This window comes from Typha latifolia, chromosome 2 (genome assembly GCF_019914945.1).
Source record: "Typha latifolia isolate L0001 chromosome 2, TyphaL0001v2, whole genome shotgun sequence".
NCBI lineage: Eukaryota > Viridiplantae > Streptophyta > Magnoliopsida > Poales > Typhaceae > Typha > Typha latifolia.
The window spans coordinates 475,119-492,267 of NC_133087.1; the positions used below are offsets into that span (position 1 = coordinate 475,119).

Genomic DNA, 17,149 nt, shown 5'->3' on the forward strand with positions numbered 1-17,149 from the left:
TAATTGATCAATAAGTTTTGTCTCATAGAAAATAACATATATTTCCTTCTATATGATATTGGCTATAATATTGGATAGTTTTTAAATAAATTTTTAATAATTTATATAAAGATAAAATATATTTATTAGATTAAGCAATTATGACACGTTTTGAAAAAAAAAATGAAGTTTTTAGCGTTAATTATGTAAAAAATCCCATATCCCTCGCACAAATAAATCGTCGACGCCACCTCGTCCCCATCGTCTGCCTCCTCCTCCGTCGCCCTACTCCATCGGAAGCCTTCTCATCCATCGGAAGCCTCCTCCTCGGTCGTCCAGAGGTAGATTTCTCCTGTTGAGCCATCCGTCCATCCACGGAGACCCTGGAGGTAACTTACATCTTCTATAGTCCACTATGCTTTAAACCGAGCTTGGATTGTTCCATCTTTCACTGCCGTTGGCTTTGAAATTCTTTCTTCGTTTTCATGATCTGCTGGCTAGTTAATTGTTCTCTGAATTTGTTGAATAGTTTGTAAATATTATCGACCTGAATTGTTCTTAGAATATGACATAATAGATTGGAAATAGTTTGTTTGAAGCTGTACATTGGCATGCCCAGCAAGAAACATCATCAATCATCAGATGTTTCTTATATATCTTGTAAATTAAAGGATAATTTTCCATAGTAATTGCAAAAGATATGCATGTTATATGTTCATCCATTAAATTAGATATTAATATAGTTTAATCTGTAATTAGCAAATGTATGAATGCAAATAAATCTTTAGGGTGTTATATGTTGGTTTAGTCCCACATGGGGTAAAATATAAGATTGAAAGTTGTAAATTATGGGTCAACATTGTACAGGCTTAAACTTTCAAGGCGAAAATTTCCCTATAGTTCCAAATGGATCGTGACACCTAGTAATCAAAAGCGGAACAGAGTTGGCCATTGTTCCCTTCAATTTCCCAAAAATTTGAACAACGCACGTGGCCCCACATTATTTTTCTTTTCTTTTAGTTACCTTCTTACTCTTTTTGATTTTCTCCTATCCGTGTGGTTTGTCATTCAATGGAGCAAACACCTGATCTTTCTTATTTTTATTACCTATTGTTTCTATAAGCTTAATAAAGTGGGAAGGATTCGGAAATTCTGGCGCCAAAGGAAATTCTTCCCTCACATGTCTATAAACAGTAAGATGATAAGCTTAAAAGTTAAAAATTACAAAGAAGATGATTTTTTAATCTATGCATTCATACAAGTAGCAGGTAGAAACAACGATCAAAGTACTTAATCAGGTAATAAGACATTAAAGCTTTTAATTTAATTATTATGATTAGTTATAATTTTGTATTGTGTTGTTTTAATCTTTACAGCTTGGACTAAAACAACATGGTACCTTTGATTAAAAAATAAAACACCTATGCGAAAAGAAGTAAAAAATAATTATTAAAAAAGCAAAAGAAAATGGGGCCACGTGTGGTGGTTCAAATTTTTGGGAAATCAAGGGGGCAATTGCCCCACCTCGACTCCTATGTTCCGCCTCTGAATTACTAGGTGTCGCAATCCCTTTCAAACTATAAAGAAAAATTCACGTTGAAAGTTTTAAGCATGTGCAATGTTGACCCATGATCTACAATATAATCTTATATTTTACTCCATGTGGGACTAAAGCTGACGTGTAACACCCAAGAGATTTATTTACCTTCCAAAAATGAGTTCTTCTGTTGTTTGAATTGATTTGGTGGCTTTATCAAGACCGTGACACTGGAAATGAGAAATATTTATCCCCTTCATAAAGTTGTGGTCTTTGTCAAAAAGTTGTTCTAGGAAATAAGTTCCTTGTTTTGTTGGTATGCTACGGTTGGTTGTCAGTTTAACTAGAAATGTGTTTGATTGCCACGTTGTTGTCGTATTGGGTCTCCTCTTTTGCATGATGGATGTAATAAGAAATTTTTTATGTTTTTTCTTTGAAGATTCCAATTCTGAAATCTGTTATACAAATAAATGCTGTTTTATTAAGATTCCAAATAGGAATATGGACAAGCCATCAAGTAGCGGCATTTATGGCTCTCAACAATCCTCATCTGGGGAGAAAGAAATTGGCAACAATTTCCCCACCTGCCTTTGTTTGTCTGATGATATCCTTGGTTCCATCCTTTCAATGCTAAATACAAGAGATGCTGCAAGGACAAGTGTCTTATCTAGGCGATGGAGGAATTTATGGACATCTACCCATAGTATCAACTTCAACATGGATGAAATGTTAGGTATCGTTCCACATGTTGGTAAGTTTATGGACTGTAACCTGTTTGAGGGTGGAAGAGATATAGAACAAAGGATGCTAGAGTTTATTGGAGCAGTTGATCAGTGCATTAGTCGTTATGTTGGTCGTGGCATTGAAAAATTCACAATTCACATGTGCTCCAGCAAATACTACAAGCATTTGATCTCTTGGGTTAACTCAGCAATTGAAATGCATGTTCAGAACCTTGAGCTGAACTTAAATGGTGCTGCTGAGCCCTTTGTGTTTCCTCATCATCTTTTTACTGCTGAAAGAGGATCGAGTGTCAAGCATATGTCTCTAAGCTTTTGTCGCTTGATCCAATCTGATGGTTTTGGATCCTTGAAGTCGCTTACTCTTGAAAATGTTCAGCTAAAAGATAACTTATTTTCTAGTTGCCTCTTACTGGAAGTTTTAACTCTTCAAAATTGTCATGGCGTTACCAAGTTAAAGATTGGCCATCCACCCTTCTGCTTGAAGAATCTTAAAGTCTTTTTGACTGGAATAAGGCTTGAAGTTTATGCTAAGAATCTTGTCCAATTTGAATTTTCTGGCACTCGGGAAGCATTTTTATACCCATCTATTGATGAATATGGATCTTTCCATCCATTTCCTCTGGACACAGAACTATCTCAGTCTGAAGGCTCAAATGCCTGTTGCATCTATGCCCCTAGTCCTGACTTTGGGGGATTCAAGTTGCTTCGTTCACTTGCTCTGCAGAATGCAAGCTTCACTACTGAGAGGCTGGAGAATCTCTTAGCCAACTGTTCTTACCTCAAACATTTGACTCTGGAAAAGTGCAACATGCAGCTCCCAACTTTTACTTTTCAGATTGCTGGATTGCTCCACCTAAAATACCTAAAAATTTGTGGATGTCGTGGCTTAATGGATATTTGTGTTTGTGCTACAAACCTTGAAATATTTGTATTTGTGTCTCACTATCCACATTCTTACCCAAGAAGCAATTTTCGCCTTTTAGACAACAATGGTAATGATTTCTCTTCTACTACGAATGGTTTGAAGCAATTATATTTGCAGTCCAGCAAATTTCCGAATAATCTACTTCACTTCAGTTCTCTGACTACATTAAGTCTAGAGGATGTACATCTTGAAGAAGAGTATGTAAGGGATCTTCTTTCCAACTGTGTGCTTCTTGAAATTCTGAATGTAACTAGATGCGACGATCTGTTTTCTTTGAACATTACTGGAACATCTCTTCAGCTCAGGTATTTTAAGTGTACGCTGGTGCAAGCACTTGCAGGAAATACTGATATCTGCTGAAAATCTCATTAGATTTGACTATCATGGGCCTGTTGTACATTTTTCTTTAAAAGAAGCTCCACAGTTGATGACTGTGGAAATTGAAATTGTTAAGGAGAACTACAATTATTGCCACTATATGATGGATGTTCTTTCCGAGCTTTCTAGCAGACTGCCACAGCTGCAAAAGTTGATCTTTTATGTTGAGGTAAGTATCTGGAAAAATGTTTTGTGCATTGCTGTAGTCATAATTTTATTTCATTGCCGTTGATCTTTTCACTCCTCTTGCATCTTGTTAGGATGGCTTTCCAGTCAATCTACCAATATTCAATAGTCTGAAGCACTTAGTGCTTTTTGTTGGCCGTCATCCACAAGTCTTGCATGACCTTGCATGTGTAACTTCTTTTCTGAAGGTTTCGCCCTTCTTGGAAAAACTTCAGGTGGAGGTCAGTTGGAATACTTTAACTGAAGTTTAATAACCACTATCGTGCTCTTAGTAGTGGAGGTTGACATTTGCTTTTATTATTGTATCATAGATCTGTCTTGGTGGTAAAGATATTCCTTTCTTAATTGCAGCTATCCCGGTATTTACTTGATGAAACAAGTGGAACAGCATCATCTCCAGATTGCTTCCATCATCATCTCAAAGAAGTTGAATTATGCAGATTTAGGGGCATCAAGAAGGAAATCAATTTCGCTGTCAGTTTGCTTCACGGTGCCAAATCTCTTGTGCTGATGAGGATAGATCCTCGTGTAAAACATTATGATGGAAACAAAGAATGGTATTCTTCAGGATTTCCAGAAGGCTGGGTACAATGGGGACGACAGAGGACTAAAGAGCAGCTCACTGGTAGAGTCCCTCTGCATGTCCAGTTAGCAATCATGTAGATTGCCCATCTGATATTTAACTTTATTCCTCATCCCAATCATTAGCACATCATATCCCATTTAGTAAATCGTCTGGGAGTAATTGTCCAAAAACCCTTGTTTGTTGGTTGACTATTTTGGCGAATTTATCTGTACCGTCCCATGCATCTGGAACAAATTGTGTCTTTTTATGAACCTGTATGCACTTCCCTTTTGGCAAAGATGAGAATCATCGACAGTTGGTCATTTTATTATCGGTTGTATTCGGTAGTAATTTTCTTTTACTCTGTTAGTAAGCAATAATTCTGCACAGTTGCAAATGCATAGTTATCATGCAGTTGCAGATGACCTCCTTGCTAACTTTGTTTGCAAAAATGAGAATCATTGGCAGTTGGTGATTTCATTCTCATCAGTACTTGGTAGTAATTTTCTTTCTCTCTTTTAGTAAGGATAATTCTTCACAGTTGCACATACCACTTACAGATGACCTCCTTGTTTGTACTTAGAGATTTTTATTTGAGGATGTCCATTTGATTGTTTAAATCAATTAGCGAAATTTGTATGAATTTGTGGTATTGATTAAGGGCTAATCTGGACTCTATCTAGAGAATATCTACTTACCTCATAATTAAATTCTCCACCTACCTATCTGAAGCGAAACCCTCCCTTTTATTCATTGCTGACTTCTCTTCACAGTTCCGTCACGCTTTCCAGTCTTTTGGATTAAAGCGTTTTCCACGTTTATGTGGACTTTATCTCAGGAGGTTATTGCTGTATGTATGGAATTTGTTTGTTTTTTTTAATATACAAATTTCGTATGCAGCTACGAGAAAAAAAAATTTAAAATTAAAAATCATGCAAATTAAAATACATAATATCTATATAGACCCGTGAATTAAAAAAACATAATATTCACATGAATGTAGTAAAGAAAAAATATATATATTAGTTGAGAGGGTATATATAAAAATCGGTGATAGTTGGGAGGTTAAAGTGTAATTAATCCTCAAAATATATTGACCCTTTAACAAAAATGCCCGATTCGCTCGTGCTGCTGCGACGACTTAATCAATTAAGCTAGCGACCAAACCCGGCGAGTGGAATCGAATCGAATCGAATCGAAAATAATTGGAAGGGGATGACGAGTGGGCGAATTGAATAAAGAACTGCATCCTTGTGTCTCGCAGCTAAAGGATGGGCCGAAGAGTAGAGCAGGTGAGGCAAATCCAAGAACACCAATCCTAATACTCCTCTCCTCTCACTCCCATCTCCAGGTTCTTAGTAAATCTTTTATTGGAAATTTTATCTAACACGACCCAAGAAGTTGTGGTTGATGCTTTTCTAATGGATTCCGCTTTTGGTTTGCTGTAGCTGATCGATTGAAGGCTCCTATGCTAGATTTGTAGCCTTTCTCAATATTGCTGCTCCTGCACAAGATGGTCATAAGCGCATGGGTTCACGCCTCCACTTGTAAACCCTTACTGCCATCGCCGTTAATTTCTGGACCTCGTCTTCCCGCAAAGCCCTCGACGAGATCTGGTCGAGTGAAGGCGAGCTCTTCGGATTCTAATCCGCGAGAGAACCCGCTCTCGGTCGTGCTCGATGCGCCGAAAACTTTGTGGCGGCAGACCTTGCAGCCGCTCAGCGATTTCGGGTTTGGTCGGAGGAGCATATGGGAGGGCGGGGTGGGGCTGTTCATGGTGTCGGGGGCGGTTGTTCTTGCGCTTACACTGGCGTGGCTGAGGGGTTCCAGTTGAGGTCGCGATTCCGGAAATATCAAGCAGTCTTTGAGTTTTCCCAGGCGTGTGGAATCTGCGTGGGAACACCTGTTCGGATTCGTGGGGTGACTGTCGGAAATGTTGTCCGTGTTGACTCTTCTCTCAAGTGTATTGAGGCAGTTGCTGAGGTTTGTATTCGCACTTTGCAGTAATAGCTGCTGCCTAGGCTCTAGATGAATATTTTAATGTCGTTTGTTTTGGTTGTTGATGAGAACTTAGTATTAGCGTTACCGTCGTTCATTCTGTCCTTCAGATTATAGTCGACAACTCAAATTACTGCTCATTTTGGGCAAATTATCTGTCAATAGATGCATTCCCCTTTTAGAACGTTATAATGTTCGCCGTGGACCTGACTGCGTTTTATTTTCTACTCTTATTCTATATTAACCTCAGATATGCATGTTTTCCACCTTTGATGTTAGTACCTTTTATATGATTTTCTGAAATGGTTAAGAGTGTAGGTTTTTACTTCATTTCAGGAACTTTTTCTTGAGTAATAAGTGACAAATGACAAATCCAGCAAGCTGCTGAGTTGATGGGATTTTTCTTTCGACTTTCTTGTGTGCCTTACTCTTGTTTATTTACTGAATCTTCTTGAGTTTCAGGTTTTATGGAAATAATGATGTTATTTGTGTGGACTCAATTCCATTCCTAGTAATGCTATGTGTGAGTAGTGAATGAAAATTCAATCTTCATTTGAACCATTTAAATATTTCTTTAATTGTTATAGCTGCATCTTTTCCATTTTATTCATTGCTAAACAAGATGAGCTAGTAAATAGGTTTTTCTTATGTTCTTCAGTATACTGGTTTGATGACCTTGTAATGCAAACTGTTGATAGTTGTTCTGAACATCTAATGGTTTTCTAATCATTTCTCGATGTGCTTTGATGTTTGTGTGACCACTATTGACCAGTAAACTTGTCATTCATATTTGAGATTTCTGTGTAAGTCCCAGTCTCTGTCATGTCTCTGCCTTGCTTGATGAAGATAGAAATTTAACTTCTTTATTCCTAAATCTTTCATGGCAGGTTGAAGACGACAAAATCATTGTACCTAGAAATTCTTTGGTTGAAGTGAATCAGTCCGGCCTTCTTATGGAGACATTGATTGATATCACACCCCGAGATCCACTCCCCACACCTTCTGTTGGTCCACTCGATCCAGATTGTGGCAAAGAAGGTCTTATTGTCTGTGACAGAGATCGAATAAAAGGAGAGCAAGGAGTGAGCTTGGACGCATTGGTCGGAATATTTACCCGCCTTGGACGAGATATGGAGGAAATTGGTGTTGCTAAAAGTTATGGATTGGCTGAAAAAGTTGCATCTATTATGGAGGATGCACAGCCTCTCCTTTCAAAGGTGTGGAATTTTTTTTCATGTTCTTTCAATGCGTAATAATTGCTTGATCTATACTGTTATACTGCATCTTTTTTTTTTCCTGGAAAACTATTTCATAATAATGTGACCCCTAGCTTCTGTGATCTATCTCCATATTTATTGGATATTAAATGTTAGAACAGAATTCTTGCAGTATATCAGATGACAAGTTAAATAGCTTTTCTTCTCTTTCCTTTTTTTCTGGCTTTGTTCCTAAACTTTGCAGAAAGTATTGGTGTAAGCTAAGAAATACTTTTTGTTATGTTCTGTAGTAAATAAAAGTGAAGACATAGCAATGCTACAGAAAATGGAATTTGTACTAAATTGAAGCATACAGTGCTATCCAATTGACATTATTATATGCATTGATGTTTATTGCTTGTATTAATAAATTCCTTCTTTCTTTAATATTGGTTGTTGGGACAATTGAGTGTCTTTGGCTCTCTTGAATTGTTGGAGTTAGGGATGGCAATGAGTTGGGTTAAGCGAGTTCGGATCGGGTCGAATTCAGGTCAAATCAATTTTACCTTGACACGAACACGACCCGATTAATAAACGGGTTGGATTTGGTAAACACGAATACGGTCCAATTAATAAACAGGTAGCACGATCCGATCCGTCTAACTCGTTTAATAAACGGGTCTGGTTAATCCGACACACTAACACGATCTGTTTAACCCGTATACTTAAATAGGTCGTGTTAACTCGACACGTTAACACGACCCGTCTAACCCTTATACTTAAATAGGTCGTATTAACTCAACACGTTAACACGACCCGTCTAACCCGTTTAATATAAATCTTATATAAAATTCAATATTTTCTAATTTATCATATATAAATAGTGTATTATACATACAAAATTGCCTATTACTAACTCAAAACTCATACATAATTAAAATTACAATCCTAATGCATATATGTTCATCTCATCTGGCCAAAGATGTCGTGTCACATGTCCCACCAAAGTATTTAAATCCATTTCCTCTACTTGCTCTTCTTCTTAAATTTAAAATAAAATAAAAAAAAGACTTGCTCTTCTTCCTCCTCCGCCTTCTTATTTTTCAAGAGACGACAACCATGGCGCTCCTTTGTTGCCTCTCCTCTTCTTCCACCTCCTCCATCTGCTTCCTCTCTGTCATTCCTCGTGGCTTCTCCTCCGCCTTCGGTGATGAAACCTTATCAATTGAGATGAGCGTCCCCTTCACCGGCAATCGGATCGATCGCCCCTCCCACTCCGTCGACACGACCTCCTCCGAGCTGCTCTCCTTCCAAACCATGTCCACCATGCGTCGCATGGAGATCGCCGCCAACTCCCTTTACAAGGCGAAGGTCATCCGTGGCTTCTGCCACGTCTACGATGACCAGGAGGTTGTTGAAGTCGGCATGGAGGCTGCTATCACTAAATCCAACGCCATCATCACCGCCTACCGTGACTAATTCATCTACCTTGACCGCGGCGGTGATCTCGTATTTGTCTTCGCCGAGCTCATGGGCCGCCACAACTGGTGCTCCAAAGGAAAGGGCGGATCGTGGTAGGCGGCAGACGGTGACCGGAGAGAGGAGGCGCGACAAATTTTTTTTGCCCTTTTGGTGAGATGAGGCGGTTGCGGCTTAACTGCTGGAGAGTGAGGAGTGGAGAGAATGAGATGGTGATTTAGGTTTTAGACTTTAGTTATCTTATATAAACATAGGTCAGTGAGTTAGCGGTTTGACTCGACCCGACCCAATCCATATACTTAAACGGGTCAAACGAGTCAAAACGGGTCACCTATATAAACCCGAACACGACTCAATTATTAAACGGGTTAGGTGAGTTGACCCGTTTACAACTCAAATCCTATTATACTAAACCCAAACCCGATTAAGATTTGGGTTATCATGTCTGGTTAAGATTTATCACCCCTAGTTGGAGTCACACTTCAAGCAAGTCTTTTCTGTCACCTAGATCTTTCTTGCTACCCTCATTTTTGGGGGCCAAATTATATCATTTTAATTCCATTTCCATTTTATTAGTAAGGTCAAAGGAAAATCAACTACCGGGATTGTAAGACCAATAATTACTAGTTCACTATGTATAATTCAGCAGTATATTTTAGCACAATTATCTGCAATAGATCCTAACTAGGTTCATAAGTTCATAGTTATTTACTTGTTATCCTTTGATCCACATGTCTTATAAACAGAATATGCCCTATAATGCTCCATCTTAGACTTGCCTCTCAGCTTAACTGCATTTGCTTCTTTGCATTATCTTACATATTCATTGCTTTCTTTGTTTGCATATGTGGTGCATGTGATTCTTGCACATGTTATTAAACTTCATCCTGCTTCTTGACAAGATATTTGTCTATCTCCATACGAAGAAAATGATGTGTCAATATAGGTTGCACATGACAAGGCACACTTACATGCATTTTTAACTCTAATGATGTCACAGATTGAAGCCTTGGCTGAAGATATTCAACCTTTGCTTGCTGAAGTTCGTGAAAGTTCGCTGGTGAAGGATGTGGAAAATTTAACCAGAAGTCTGGCTGAAGCAAGCAATGATTTAAGGTTCAACCATTGAAGCCAAACTTCCAAATTGAGCTATTATTATTTGGATATGCATCAATAGCATTCTTGCTTCTTATTCTTAAGAAAAAGTATGTCAAGTACTTAAATCTTTCAAATTTTGTTAAAATGGTAGAAAATTAGCACTTATAACTGTGCTAGTTTTTATGTTGCCATGCACAATTCTTAAGCGTTCAGAGTGTTCACATAGTCTAATGGACATTTGGATTATCTCGACTCATAATAAGCACTGGTAGCAGAGCACGCACCTTTAACTTGGCTCAATCTATAACATTTATTTCCTTCACACATAAAGTTCAAGCCTTTCACAAGATGCTAAAATTGAGGGAGTAGCATGATGATTATTTAACATATACTAGCATTGTTTTGAAAAACTACCACATTACCGTCTGGGCCCCTGCCTTAAAAGGAATATTCTTAGGCTCCACTTAGGTCCACCTTTATATGGTGTTTATTATTTGTATCATGATTTAGTATATAGGTTTACCTTGAATTAAACGTTTCCTCTAATCTTCATTTTCTTTATTTGTTTATTTTTTAGTTTTCTGGCTATCTGCCTAGAGAAGTTGCACCTATCTTGAAGTTCAATTACAGAGAATGTGACCGATGAGGTTTAAGAGGCTTGTGTGTTAAGAGCTATAAATGTCCAAGTTCTATTCTTTATGTTATTCACTGATCTGCACGTGTTGCAGGACTATCAATTCTTTGTACATTGGTTTTCTGGACTTTGTAGATCAAATTGAATTGTTTTTTAAATTACAACTTCTAGGCTTGAATATCAGGCTAGATGTGAACTTTGTAGGTGTACACACACATGATGAACTATTTCTCAAAATCTGGCATAGTCTGGAGAAAGAAAAGGAATAACGCATCCCTTCAAATCATTTGTCTATGTAATTTTTGAGGGAGCAAGTATGAAGTGGAAGTTGTATCCATGTTTATCATATATGCAATCTGTATTGTCACCTTTACATAATCCTTCTCATGCAGAAAGGTGCAGTCTTTGCTTCTTAGTCCTGATAATGCTGATCTCATTAGGCAGTCTATTTACACCCTTATATACACACTGAAAAATATCGAGGTCTGTTTTCCTACTCTGTTCTGATTTCTTGTTCTAGAATTTTAATATACTCTTATTAAATTTTGGTTGTTCCCATTTATTCCAGAGTATTAGCTCTGACATCTCTGGTTTCACGGGTGATGAGGCTACAAGGCAAAATTTGAAGTTGCTCATCAAGTCTCTTAGCAGACTTTTGTGATGATTTCTGGATCTTGGATTTCATTACTGAGGCCGGCTAAAACAAACTTTCAGCATAAGGCTACTACGTGTATGAGAGAGCATTAAAGGAAAGATAGCAGATTTGCAGACAGGTCAAGGTCTCTCTTGCATAGAGATCTCGCAAATATCTGCCCTTCCATTGGTGAGGAAAATATGAATTTTTGGCAGATTGCTTCTTGCTTTACATTTTTTATTGACCCTCAAGGTTATTTCAAGATGTTTTCTGGAAACAGAAGTTCTTGTCCAAGAGCAAATATCTTAAATGGCTTTTAAAGACCATGAAGTCATGACTATTTTGTTGATGTGATTATTTTACATAGGAGTTGTATTATAAGAATGTCGAATGTTGCATTTGTCAAAGTTTTACAGGTATGATGTTTGGCGTGTCACAGAATAGATATAGCGAGCGTGCATTTGAACACAAATTGCTTCTGTTTATGTCATTGATACAGGATTAACATTCCTAGCTATATTATTGGTAGATTTGTGCCAATAGCATTCAAGAGGAACTATTCTTCATCAGTTCATTGTAATTTCCATATCTTTAAATTGGACAACAACAACAAAAAAAAGAAGAAAAAAAAAGAAAAGAAAACATAACAGTTATTCATGATTCATGAGATTCCTCCTCGTTTGTAATAGTCCTGGACCATCAACTGTGGTTCCTCTTGCACTGCCTCAAGGAAAAAAAAGAAAATAAAATTAGAGATTAAAAAAGGATGGCTCTGAGAGCTGCTTTCCATCAATATACTTTTGGGTGGATTGTGGTGGGGATCTATCATGAGGCTTTTCCAAGAAAATCCTATTGTGTATGTCTTCATCAATCAAAGTGGTGGCCCCTTGGCTTCTCCTGTCCATTCTTTGAAAAAGATGCATCAAAATGATAATTATTAAAAGAAAGATAAAATACGCAAAAGAAATATCAGCATCACAAAAAGCTTTCAGATACTCCTCTTTTTTGACTTTGTAGCATATCTTGTTTGTATAATATATATTCGAATTACATACATTGCATAGGTGCACTTAATTAATTGTTGTGTAAACTGTTTGATTGACTCTTTCATTAGTGCTTTCGGGCTATAAATAGGTTGCACTGCCCTCTTCCACTCCTCAACCAGAGCTCCAAAGTGTCTGATAACAATCTTTGCAAGGTCTTTTGAGATACAAAATGTCTTGCTGTGGAGGAAACTGTGGCTGTGGTTCTGGATGTAGCTGTGGCAGTGGATGTGGAGGGTATTACCTTAAATTCCCTTGTTCTTCTTATACCTTGAATACATTCTCAACCTTAAAATATTCTATTCTGATATATATATTCCTCGCACATGTCCTTGCTTGTAAAATTTAGTCACCAATTAATAATTTCATTCTCTTCTCTGTATGTAGGTGCAAAATGTACCCTGACTTGGCTGGAGAAGGGACTACCACCACCCAAACCTTGGTCTTTGTTGCTGCACCACACAAAAGGTCTAACTCTTATCATCTATATATATCATGAGGCAACTCTTATCTAATGTTAGATTGTTACGTAGATATTGCTCATTTGAATGGCATCTTTTTTTTTTTCTTCTTCTTCTTCTTCTTAATTTTTGCAGTCCATTTGAGGTATTTGAGATGGCGGCAGAGTCCGAGAGTGGAGATTGCAACTGCAAGTGTGGAAGCAACTGCACCTGCGATAATTGTGGGTGCAAATGAGACACCACCTATATAAGCTTAGGAGAGACCATATCTATTTATCTATCTATCTATCTATCTATCTATCTATCTTAATGTGGTGTTAGTGTGCTCTTAGGATATGGGATCTCTCCATTTCTAGGGTCTCATTTTGATGTCATGTATGCCCAAATAAGAGGAGAATGAGCAATATAACTTATTCATTATGTAGCATTCTCCTCTCTCAAGGTGATTTTAATATATATATATATATGGTCACTAAACTAGCTTCGCATGTAATTGATCTAATATTATTCCACCTTTTTTTAACATCTTTGACGGTAAAATAAAACTAATACAAGCCAAAAGCTACTCTTGTAACTCAGTGGTTGAATATTATGAATCTATAATTTTTTAATAATTATTTAGACATTAGAGTTAATATATAATAAAAAATTAATTTGAGGTTAATTGGGCGAGAGAGAAGGGAAACTCTTAGTTTCTTTGGTACGAAGAGAATTGCTTATTTGGTTAATACAACTGACGACTTTTTTACTGCATGAATATAGTTTTGGCTTGTTTATAAACAAGAGGATTGGTTTAAATATTCAACTTTTATATATTAAAGAGGGCTAACTATTTTGACTTAGTGTATAATTTATGGGCTACCACCCTGACCGGTCAACAAAATTGTAAAAAAGATAGTATGTAAGTTTGAAAATGTAAAATTGATAAATATAAGGTTCTAAATGCAAATTGATTAGCATGGCAATTCGCAAGCTACCGGACAATGGAGATAGTGTTGTATGATATGTTTGACCTCTGAGATACCAATCCAAACAAACAAGAACCAAACACACGCAGAAGAGCAAAAATGGCTGTGGTGGGCAACACCACCATACTCCACAACACTCATCTCCCTCTCCATCTCTCTACCCATCTACTAAATTCGAACTATAACCAACTGATTCACCATCACAAGCACAAATCTCATACTGTAACCACCCCAAGAGCATCCCTCTCTTTCTCCTCCACCAGTGTTAAAAACAGAGTCCTAGTCCCAAAGAGAAGAGACCCATCTCCAGAATCCTCACTGTTCCAAGAAATCAGCAATCTTTGCAGTGAAGGAAGCCTCAACGATGCTCTACTTCTTCTTAGGCATAACATCGAACATCTTGACTACAATTCTACGGTCGACGTCGTTGGCCTCCTTCTGCAAGCTTCCGGCACTAATGGAGATCTCGAGGTGGGTCGTAAGCTCCACGATATCATCTCCTCGTCGGAAGAATTGTTGGGTAACGTCGTTCTCACCACTCGGCTTCTCACCATGTACTCCATGTGCGGGTGTGTTTCGGCTTCTCGCCGCGTGTTTGATGAATTGGGAGAGAAAAATCTTTACCAGTGGAACGCCATGATTAGTGGGTATGCGAGGAATGAGATGTGGGAGGAGGCAGTTGATGTGTTTTGCCGGTTGATGTCGACGTCAAAGCTGAGGCCCGATAATTTTACTTTGCCGTGTGTTTTCAAGTCATGCGCAGGGATTTCTGATGTTGGTTTTGGCAAGTTAGTGCATGGGAATGCAGTGAAACTTGGATTGGGTACTGATACTTTTGTTGGCAATTCGCTAATTTCCATGTATGGTAAGTGTGGTAATGTTGATGAGGCAGTTCATGCGTTTGAGACAATGCCTGAGAGGAACCTGGTTTCTTGGAATACTATGATGTCTGTGTTTTCTGAGAATGGTTTGCTGCAGAAAGGTATTGATTTGTTCAAGGAGATGTTACTGGTTGGGGTTGGTGAAGGTGGTATTGGACCGGATGACGCAACTATGGTGACAGTACTTCCTATGTGCACAGGGGAAGGATGGCTTGGATTGGGGAGAGTAATGCATGGTTTGTCAGTGAAATTGGACCTAGACCATCTCCTGAGAGTGAACAATGCGTTGATTGATATGTATGCAAAATGTGGTGATTTAGTTGATGCAGAATGCCTGTTTTCTGAGGGTCTCCAACGAAATGTGGTGTCTTGGAATGCGATGCTAGGTGGCTATGCAAGGAATGGAGATGTTGCTGGGACGTTTGCTCTTTTGCATGATATGCAGATGGTGGAGGGTTTGAAGGCTAATGAAGTCACTATCTTGAATGTCCTGCCTATTTGTTTAGGCGGATCAGAGCTACAGAAACTGAAAGAACTTCATTGCTTTGTGATTAGAAATGATTTACAGATCAATGATCTAGTATCAAATGCTCTAATTGCAGCTTATGCAAAGTGTGGATCTCTGGAGTCTGCAGGTCATGTTTTCAATGGCACAGAGATCAAGACTGTTAGCTTATGGAATGCACTCATTGGTGGACACGCACAGAATGGTGATTCAAGCAAGGCAATAGAATTGTTCCTCCAGATGCCAGCTTCAGGATTAGCACCTGATTGGTTTAGCATTGGTAGCTTGCTCTTAGCATGTGCTAATCTGAAACATCTTCAGCATGGCAAAACAGTTCATGGATTTGCCATTAGGAATGGTTTGGAGAAAGATTCATTCATTGGGATCTCACTTCTCTCACTTTACATTCAATGTGGAAGAGACTATAGTGCTAGAATAGTATTCGATGCAATGGAGGAAAAGGATATGGTATCTTGGAATGCTATGATTGCTGGGTATTCTCAAAATGGATTGTCTGAGGAGGCCCTCAGTCTCTTCCGTCAGATGCAACTAAATGGTTGCAAGCCTTCGATGATTGCAACAACAAGTGCCTTGATGTCTTGTACTCAATTGTCAGCTGTCCGACTAGGAAAAGAGACACACTGTTTTGCGCTAAAGGCCAGCTGTTCTGAGGACGCTTTTGTTGGTAGCTCAATCATAGACATGTATGCAAAGACTGGTTTTATAGAACAAGCTCGGATATTCTTTGACAGGATGAAGAACAAAGATGCAGTTCCCTGGAATGTAATGCTCACAGGCTATGGCATTAATGGGAGTGGAAATGAAGCTATCGATCTGTATAATGAGATGCAACGAGAGGGGATAAAGCCTGATGGCTTCACATATGTCGGTCTACTCATGGCATGTAGCCATTCTGGAATGGTAGAAGAAGGCTTGAATTACTTTGAAGAGATGAAAAATACACATGAGTTGGAACCAAAGTTGGAGCATTATGCATGTCTTGTGGATATGCTTGGTCGAGCTGGGCGATTGGCTGATGCAGCGGCAGTCATTGAAGAAATGCCAGAAGATCCAGATGGCAGAATATGGAGTGCTTTACTATGCGCCTGTCGTCTCCATGGAGACATGAGCTTGGGAGAGAAAGTTGCAGAAAAGCTGTTGGAATTGGAGCCTGATAAATCAGAGCATTATATTCTAGCTTCAAATCTTTATGCAGGCTCTGGGAGGTGGGATGATGTGAGAAGAATTAGGAAGAGGCTTAAGGAAACAGGCCTCTACAAAGACCCAGGTTGTAGCTGGATAGATGTAGATAGTAAAGTGTATAGCTTCATTGCAGGAGATAATAGGCTTCCTGAATCAAGCGAAGTTAAGAGAATGTGGTGTTCTCTGGAGGAAAAGATACGTGCCATTGGATATATTCCAGATACAGCTTCAGTTTTACATGATCTAGAAGAAGATGAAAAGGTGGAATTATTGCGGTGTCATAGCGAGAAGCAAGCAATAGCATTCGGGCTGCTGAGGAATAGCAAACCAACAAAGTTGAGGGTCTATAAAAACATTAGAATGTGCAGGGATTGCCACAATGCAATCAAACTGGTGTCAAGAGTTGTGGAGAAAGAGATTGTGGTGAGGGACAACAAGAGATTTCATCATTTCAGAGAAGGCTTTTGTTCTTGCGGCAATTATTGGTGATTCTTATATACTTCCACATGCAAAGTACTCGAGAACAATATTCGCATGGTGTTTCTCATTTTTCTTTCATAAAGTTTTTCTTCTTTAGATTCTTCCACAAGGAAAATCCACCAAACATTAATATCTTCCTAGCACATTGATCCAACTATAATTCTTAAACTTTCATCCATATTGAAACTTTCTTATCAAAGTCTGACCTCCAAGACAATATAGTGATTTAAAGTTTTGATCAAGTTCCCCTTCTACT

At 38.3% G+C, this 17,149-nt stretch overlaps 4 protein-coding genes across 6 annotated transcripts; all 4 read left to right on the forward strand.

Moving 5' to 3' along the window:
* The first annotated feature begins 227 nt into the window (after nt 1–227).
* Nucleotides 228–4,644, forward strand: LOC140782560 (F-box/LRR-repeat protein At4g14103-like). 3 transcript variants are annotated; one of them, XM_073129194.1, is made up of 4 exons: nt 228–368; nt 2,003–3,731; nt 3,823–3,969; nt 4,100–4,644. In XM_073129194.1, exon 2 carries the CDS (start codon nt 2,018–2,020, stop codon nt 3,542–3,544), a length of 1,527 nt encoding a protein of 508 aa, XP_072985295.1. In that variant the 5' UTR covers nt 228–368; nt 2,003–2,017; the 3' UTR covers nt 3,545–3,731; nt 3,823–3,969; nt 4,100–4,644. The 3 variants fall into 3 exon arrangements, with proteins under 3 accessions (XP_072985295.1, XP_072985296.1, XP_072985294.1); XM_073129195.1 differs by having other exon boundaries at nt 275–368; nt 2,014–3,731; XM_073129193.1 differs by lacking the exon at nt 228–368 and having other exon boundaries at nt 1,721–3,731.
* An 820-nt stretch (nt 4,645–5,464) lies between these two features.
* Nucleotides 5,465–11,759, forward strand: LOC140782561 (protein TRIGALACTOSYLDIACYLGLYCEROL 2, chloroplastic). Its single transcript, XM_073129196.1, is given in 7 exon segments — nt 5,465–5,605; nt 5,762–6,130; nt 6,133–6,296; nt 7,199–7,528; nt 9,987–10,102; nt 11,111–11,201; nt 11,287–11,759. Coding segments are annotated over 6 exon segments (1,098 nt in total). The 5' UTR covers nt 5,465–5,605; nt 5,762–5,826; the 3' UTR covers nt 11,380–11,759.
* Nucleotides 11,760–12,473: 714 nt separating this feature from the next.
* Nucleotides 12,474–13,333, forward strand: LOC140782562 (metallothionein-like protein type 2). Its single transcript, XM_073129197.1, has 3 exons — nt 12,474–12,632; nt 12,783–12,863; nt 12,992–13,333. The coding sequence occupies exons 1-3, from the start codon at nt 12,568–12,570 to the stop codon at nt 13,089–13,091; spliced, it is 246 nt and encodes an 81-aa protein (XP_072985298.1). The 5' UTR covers nt 12,474–12,567; the 3' UTR covers nt 13,092–13,333.
* A 535-nt stretch (nt 13,334–13,868) lies between these two features.
* Nucleotides 13,869–16,940, forward strand: LOC140782707 (pentatricopeptide repeat-containing protein At1g18485). Its single transcript, XM_073129428.1, has one exon. The coding sequence runs from the start codon at nt 13,924–13,926 to the stop codon at nt 16,900–16,902; it is 2,979 nt and encodes a 992-aa protein (XP_072985529.1). The 5' UTR covers nt 13,869–13,923; the 3' UTR covers nt 16,903–16,940.
* Nucleotides 16,941–17,149: the final 209 nt, after the last annotated feature.